General features: G+C 38.1%; 1 protein-coding gene across 1 annotated transcript; it reads left to right on the top strand.

Annotated features, from left to right (window-relative positions):
• Window positions 1-3,892: 3,892 nt before the first annotated feature.
• Window positions 3,893-5,719, top strand: LOC134792543 (uncharacterized). The gene is made up of 3 exons (XM_063763809.1): window positions 3,893-4,630; window positions 4,882-5,112; window positions 5,537-5,719. The coding sequence occupies exons 1-3, from the start codon at window positions 3,908-3,910 to the stop codon at window positions 5,705-5,707; spliced, it is 1,125 nt and encodes a 374-aa protein (XP_063619879.1). The 5' UTR covers window positions 3,893-3,907; the 3' UTR covers window positions 5,708-5,719.
• Window positions 5,720-7,929: the final 2,210 nt, after the last annotated feature.

Here is a 7,929-nt window from a genome sequence, read left to right as displayed (position 1 = left end):
AGAGCCTTAAAATAATTATAATTGTGTTTCATTACCTACCCCCTAACATTTTTTTACAAGGTATGTATATATGTAAACATTCAAACAACCACTTATAAGTTTTGTAACCTGTCCTCGCCTCACAATGGTAGTAGCCTTAAAAGTGGTAGTTTTAGACGAGCGATTTATATGAAAAATTACGCTTTATTGTGAACATTTTGGATATAAGTAGTCATAAAAATTAGTCTTACTAATGATATTTGAATAGAAAGTTTGATACATCGACCACGGCAAAACGAAGACTGAAAATCTGCTCTGAACGACAAAGAACAACCGAATGTAATTATTTTAAGATTGTTCTATTGAAATGAGGTTTGCCTATAGGTAAAGTTTTGTACTAACCTATGATAAGTGTCAAGTCATGATTTAATACATTAAAATTATAACATACGAAGTGATTTAACAAAAAGAGTAATAGGTATCTCAAGACTCCAATTTACGCACGCATCCAGGCTAACACATGATCATGAAACACATAATTTACGCGATAGTATCTCGCCGCGAGATAGACTACCCGTCCCTATTTAATTAATACAGTTAGAAAAAGACGGGTAGTCTATCTCGCCGCGAGATAAGAAGCTTGAAGTCCTGCACCAGTTCGCGGAAGCGTTTGTTCACGCCCGGCATGCACTCTCCGCGCTCGAAGTTCGGAACGCTGTCGGCGTCCGCCGTCGCGAGCCGCAGTGAAGACGCTGCCACGCAGAGGCTTATAGGCAGTTTCTGACAAACAAGCAATGTAACACTTTTTTTAGAATCCTAAAGATGACATTCGGATGGTAAGTAGCTGCAGCTGCATTGTGGTAGAGTTGATGCCGCCACAGTATCTGTCAATTTGATCAAAAATAAGTGACGGATTGAACGTCATAATCGCAACAGTAATGAGGCAGTGAATTTTGTTAAGGAAATACAGCGGTGTTGATACATAGACTAATGTCGCAACAGGAATTCAGCAGTAGATTTGTGTTGCGATATAACTAAGTTCTTTACGTAATACTATTTAGGTACGTAATATTTGCGTATGCCAACTAATAACAGAACGAATTTTAAATATTTAATTAAGATTTTGCATGTAATTGCCATAATTTAAGGGCAACAACAAGTTTATTTAAACTGAAATAAGGAAATACAAAATATGTATGTATATTTAATTAAGTAATTCTTGAGACAATAATTCAATGCCTTTCTTTCTTATCAGAGTCATAAATATAAAAACTAGAGTCATACCGAGAAAAGTCTGCAGTGATTTTGATAGCCCACGCAGTGCAAGTGTCATTTTAAACGTCAAACTTCTGTGAAATGATAACGTATAAATAACACTTGCACTGCGTGGGCAATCAAAATCGTTGCAGACTTTTCTTGGTGTAACTCTATCATAATTATCCTATTTTTATTCCTTTCGACTATTTGCAGCCTTCCATAAAATATGTTTACCGTAGAATACCTAATAGATTCCCTAAACCCCTTAACTAAAGCAAATAAACCATTTAATTTCTTACCGCTTTCATGTCACTTTCAAATTCTTCTCTCCCATACACATCATCTGGCTGCAGACCAAGATCCTCCATCATCAAAGCCAAATGTTTGTAGTAGTGGTCTACCAGCTGGTGGAAGTGATGCTTCCGAAACTGTTGTTCGGAACTCATCAAGATGAAGTAAAGGAGATCAGCCACCGGGCAACCTGGTCTCGACAATTGATAGTCCACGGGAATCACGTGATATTCTCCATTCTGGAATGAAATCCAGTAAAATATTTACGTCCATGAAGTTTTCTTTACCAACAGAATTACTAGTCACTAACCAGAGACTAATGTGAGGACTTAAAATGAAGCTCAATTGTATAAATTATTTAACTTTGTAGATACTATGAATGTAAAGAGCGGCAAAAAAAATTGACTTTTTTGAAAGAGTAGGTCTTGCAGCAATATCAATGGTATATTTATCTAAAAGACTTAGATGAAAACCTAAATAATTTCACATACTTACTACTTGTTTAGACATTAAATTACTTGGGCGGAAATCACCATGAATGATCACTGTCATAGTCCGAGGTTCACTCAAATCCAAACTTTTACTGAGACCGTCAGACCCCTCAAGAAGCTTAGAGAGTTTATCTCTATCTTCTTCATCAACAGCTGCCATAGCCCCATCGCTTACACCTTCCAAATGAGGGCCTGTAAAAATCGCCCGAGGGATTTCTAACACTTTCGCAACTTTCTTGAACTCCTCTGGATATTCGTTCTTGAAAATCTATCTCGCCGCGAGATAGACTACCCGTCCCTCTTTAATTAATACAGTTATAAAAAGACGGGTAGTCTATCTCGCGGCAAGATACGATATGTGCTTGGCCCACTGATGACGAATTTTAGCTCAATGGTGCAGTTTTTACGAATGTAGATAAGAAGACTAGCAGATATTAAGAAAAATTTAAGCCCCAAGCGTTGGAATTGGGTACTTTCCTCTACTTAAAATAAATTATTTCACACCGTGCACGAAATACCTAAAGCACCAGATCATTATTAGAAAAACATAGATAGCAGTTATTTTTAAACACAATTTCTATTAAATAAATCGGATGGAATTATGAAAAGTAGGTGATTTGACTGTGACGTCACTACACACGTTTTCATATAAATTCCATATTAGCAAATCGTTTTGACAGTTCTAAAAAAGAAGCTGATTTGATTAGTAGGAAAGTAGCCAATTGAATACTCCATTGTACGGAACCCTACCCTGAACATGCTTTTGGTCCGTATTTTTGGAAATACATGAAGTCTTCCAAACAAATTACTTTATTTTAGGGTTCCGTACCCAAAGGGTAAAAACGGGACCCTATTACTAAGATTCCACTGTCTGTCTGTCAACAGGCTGTATCTCATGAACCGTGATATAGCTAGACAGTTGAAATTTTCACAAAGTCACAGATGCTGTATTTCTGTTGCCACCATAACAACAAATACTAAAAACGAAATAAAATAAATATATAAGTGGGGCTCCCATACAACGAACGTGTTTTTTGCGTAATGGTACGGAACCCTTCGTGCGCGAGTCCGACTCGCACTTGGCCGGTTTTTATTTAGATGTAGTAGAATATTCCCTTAAATGTAGTCGCTGAAAAATAGGCACTTTATGTACCTACATAATGAGTTTATTCGAGAACATTATTCATAATACTTAACATAAATCATAAAAAGTAAAAAGGCTTTTACAAGTTACAGTGTTGCAATTTACGCATTTATGGGCTCCCGATATCCGTGCTACACGCCAACCCGTGCGTCCGTGTTCTTAGCCCCGGCGGTGCTTTTGAACTACACGAACCCGTCAAAGTCCGTGCCCGTGTAGTGCGTCCGGCTCCAGATTTGCGTTCGGCTCCGGAGCCGCGGTCATACCTAGTTGTTGTTGTTCTATTTTTTTTTTTCGTTTTACTTATTATTGGCAATGTATTATTATTCGTTATAAACTTTTCATTCTTCGCTCTTATAAAGAACGCGTCCAATCGTCACTATACGTCGAGAACGGGCCGGACCCTTGTGTAATTAATATCCGTGGATCCGGACACACGGGTAACACGCGTACATGGACCTTAATTACACGGACCCTAATTACCCGTTCCGAACGGCCACAAATCCGGTTTCGTGTAACACGACAACGGGGCCCCGGAGACGGGTACACGAAACCCGGAAGTGACCGCGAGCCCTTTATAGCTCTGCACACGGCACAAAAATACCTAAGCCCTTGGATTTTTACAAGACTATTTGAGAATACTGTAACAGTTGACTTTTGTGATTAAATTTGTGTAATCACAGATAACTAACATAATAAAAGACTCCGTAACTGATGAAATGTTATAGTCCGTTTTTAAGTGTCAACCATGCCGAGCGCAGAGGAAAAAGTGCATGAAGCTTTAAATTTCGTCGTTAAAGAGAAATTCCCTGACGCTTACGATGTAAAAATTAAACCCATTACCAGTGATGGTGCAAACTACACCTCAGGTTTGTACGAAGCTTCTATTGCTACTCCTGAAAGTATTCTTCAATTATTTGTAAAAGCCGTCTCAATGGGTTCTCTCGTCGACGCAAGCAAGCACGTATTTCGCACAGAAACGATCGTCCTCACAACAGTATCAAACGCTTTCGAAAGATCACAAGACAAACTTGCGATAATAGAAAGATTTATATTCCCTAAATTCTACAAGAGCGTAGATGGAATCATAGTGATGGAGAACCTAGCATCTAAAGGATACGAAGTATATGATAGATTCAAGAGTATTGACTGGAAATATGCATCCAAATCTGTAGAAGCTTTAGCCAGATTTCATGCACTCTCTTTAGCTTTCAAGAACGAATATCCAGAGGAGTTCAAAAAAGTTGTGAAAGTGTTAGAATTCCCTCGGGCGATTTTTACAGGCCCTCATTTGGAAGGTGTAAGCGATGGGGCTATGGCAGCTGTTGATGAAGAAGATAGAGATAAACTCTCTAAGCTTCTTGAGGGGTCTGACGGTCTCACTAAAAGTTTGGAGTTGAGTGAACCTCGGACTACGACAGTGATCATTCATGGTGATTTCCGTCCAAGTAATTTAATGTATAAACAAGTAGTAAGTATGTGAAATAATTTAGGTTTTAGATAAATATACCATTGATATTGCTGCAAGATCTACTCTTTCAAAAAAGTCAAATTATTTGCCGCTCTTTACAGTCATAGATATAGAACCTACAAAGTTAAATAAGTAATTTATACAATTGAGCTTCATTTTAAGTCCTCACATTAGTCTTTGGTTAGTGACTAGTAATTCTGTTGGTAAAGAAAACTTCATGGACGTAAATATTTTACTGGATTTCATTCCAGAATGGAGAATATCACGTGATTCCCGTGGACTATCAATTGTCGAGACCAGGTTGCCCGGTGGCTGATCTCCTTTACTTCATCTTGATGAGTTCCGATCAACAGTTTCGGAAGCATCACTTTCACCAGCTGGTAGACCACTACTACAAACATTTGGCTTCGATGATGGAGGATCTTGGTCTGCAGCCAGATGATGTGTATGGGAGAGAAGAATTTGAAAGTGACATGAAAGCGGTAAGAAATTAAATGGTTTATTTGCTTTAGTTAAGGGGTTTAGGGAATCTAGGTATTTTACGGCCCATACATTATGGCAATTACATGCAAAATCTTAATATTTTAAATTCGTTCTGTTATTAGTTGGCATACGCAAATATTACGTACCTAAATAATATTACGTAAAGAACTAAGTTATATCGCAACACAAATCTACTGCTGAATTGCTGTTGCGACATTAGTCTATCTATGTATCAACACCGCTGTATTTCCTTAATAAAATTCACTGCCTCATTACTGTTGCGATTATGACGTTCAATCCGTCACTCATTTTTGATCACGGAAATTGACAGATACAGTTGCGGCATCAGCGCTACAACAATGGATCTGCAGTTTCCATCCGAATGTCACCTTTAGGATTCTAAAATTTGTGTTTGTTTGTCAGAAACTGCCTATAAGCCTCTGCGTGGCAGCGTCTTCACTGCCGTTCGCGACGGCGGACACCGACAGCGCTCCGAACTTCGAGCGCGGAGAGTACGTGCCGGGCGTGAACAAACTGTTCGTCGAACGGTTCCGCGAACTGGTGCAGGACTTCAAGCAGTGGGGGGTTATATAGACTAAAGTGATATCCAGAATTAAAAACAGTAAACATTGTCAGAAGATTAAAAAATAAAGTTCTAGGATTTTTTCGTGGAAATCATGAAAATACTTTCGTATGTTCTGTTAACACCCTCCCACCGCGGAAACAAATACCCCAATAAATACCTATAACAAACCACCATCTAAAGTACAAAACTCGACAAATGTTTTCCTCTCAACGAGGCCATAGACTAGGAATCCTCTAGACCGAGTTTAGAGCAAGTATTTCATTCAACCGATGATGCCAAAAATGCGAGGGTGCGCAGGACGAGGTGAGCGAAGTCCCGTGCCGTGATTTGGTCCGTTCAAAGACACGGACGTCACACAAAGACACTTTCGACTCGAAACATGGAGTAAAATTACCGTATGCGTAGCAGAAGGGGTAGCGCGACTATGCTCAGTCTGGAGAATGTTTTGTCTGTGCAACGAGGCATCATCAGCAGATGCTGGAGTTGTTAACTTAAAAATATGCAACTAGGAATAACGCACTGATGCACTGGGTACTGGACTAGCAGAAACAAAATTATAGTACTTATATTTACATTTACAAACATCTGACAACTATCGTCTGTATCTTTAGGTATTGAAAAAAGAGTAAATAAAATCTATCCTCAAAAAATGGCTTCTTAAGCCAGTTGAGGGTAGATGAAAACATTAGGTATATGATCAAATAATGTAGGTTAAAGTCAGGTGGTTCAGTGACAGATCCAGGTGGTTTTGTATTTGGTTGGTTAATCAATAAATGTTATAACTACCCGAAAATGTACAAATTATTTGTTTACTTTTATTTAAGTACCTAAAGATACAGAGTATAGGTAAGTAGTAATTTTACAAGATAATATTTTCATCGCCATTTTTAACCACTATTACAGTACTGTTGCCACAGCTTATCTATGCAGTATGCAGGCCATTATCATCCATTATTGCCAGTTAAAATATCGGCGTCGATTACATTTGCATGGCGAGAAGATAATAGATTATCTACTGATATCTGCCCTAGATTTCATTAGTTTATGTTGTCTTGTTAGGAAAATGTTTACTGTTAATGCGCATTGTAAAATATAATTGGACTGACAGTTCTGAGATCACGATTCGATATAAATTATAAATAATGTTGTATCTATTCGTCGTAATTCGTATTAAGTTCGTAAACCCTGATCCTATGACCCCCCCCACAGTCAACATAACTCAATAAAGTCTGTAATAAATCCTGAGACGATTGACATTTAGATTTTATTCTAGAAATTCTAGACTAGTATTTGTTTATACAATCTTTTTAATGTTTGACGATCCTTTTGTGAAATTCTTTGTGTTCAATTTGATATGTATAATAATCCAATTTTATTATGGAATAATATTAACATCAATAAATTGCTCTGATAATTCGATTAAGATTAATTACGATTCATAAGAGCTTGTTGCTAGGCTTACATGAATAAAGTATATTTTGATTGATTGATTGATTGATCACTTGTCGCGTAACATACCTACCCACTAATTATACTAAGTACATACTTACCAAATGTTTATTAGATTCGATGTCACCATTTATCGTGGCACCTGGCCCCTGTTTCACCAACGTGACAGGTGCGACGAATTGTAAAATCACTGTTGCTGACGTCACAGGCATCCATGGGCTACGGTTACCGCTTACCATCGGGCGGGCTGTATTCCTGTTTGCCACCATCATTGTATTATTTAAAAAAACTTTATTATATCGGATATTTCTCCTGCGAGGTTTCTGACAATTGTCACAAGAAACACTACAATTGTCACGAAATTCCGACATATAACTCATTACCTGTCAAGAATTACCTACAATTCTTCTAAATCTTTGACAATTGTCAGAAACCTCGCAAGAGAAATATCTGTTTTTATCCGATATAATAAAGTTTTTTTAAATAATACAATGATGGTGGCAAACAGGAGTACGGCCCGCCCGATGGTAAGTGGTAATCGTAGCCCATGGATGCCTGTGACGTCAGCAACAGTGATTTTACAATTCGTCGCACCTGTCACCGATGTGAAATTGGGGCCAGGAAAAAGGAATAAAATAGAAAAGTATTTCTGTATGTCGGTTGAAAATCTAATAAAGCCAAAACATGGCCGACTATCCCATGAAACAAGCCGTGAACGATAACAGGCGACACCAGCGGTTTATTACGAAATCGTGGCGGCATAAAAAGTGCCACAAAGCGG

Source organism: Cydia splendana, chromosome 7 (assembly GCF_910591565.1).
Source record: "Cydia splendana chromosome 7, ilCydSple1.2, whole genome shotgun sequence".
NCBI classification, from domain to species: Eukaryota; Metazoa; Arthropoda; class Insecta; order Lepidoptera; family Tortricidae; genus Cydia; species Cydia splendana.
This window is presented reverse-complemented; position numbering and strand designations above follow the sequence as displayed.

Excerpts from the sequence above, each read along its gene's own strand:
- LOC134792543 (XM_063763809.1), top strand. The coding sequence starts at position 3,908 with ATGCCGAGCGCAGAGGAAAAAGTGCATGAAGCTTTAAATTTCGTCGTT. Across the intron at positions 4,631-4,881 it reads ATTTAATGTATAAACAAGTA|AATGGAGAATATCACGTGAT; the intron begins GTAAGTATGTGA and ends ATTTCATTCCAG. Across the intron at positions 5,113-5,536 it reads TTGAAAGTGACATGAAAGCG|AAACTGCCTATAAGCCTCTG; the intron begins GTAAGAAATTAA and ends TTTGTTTGTCAG.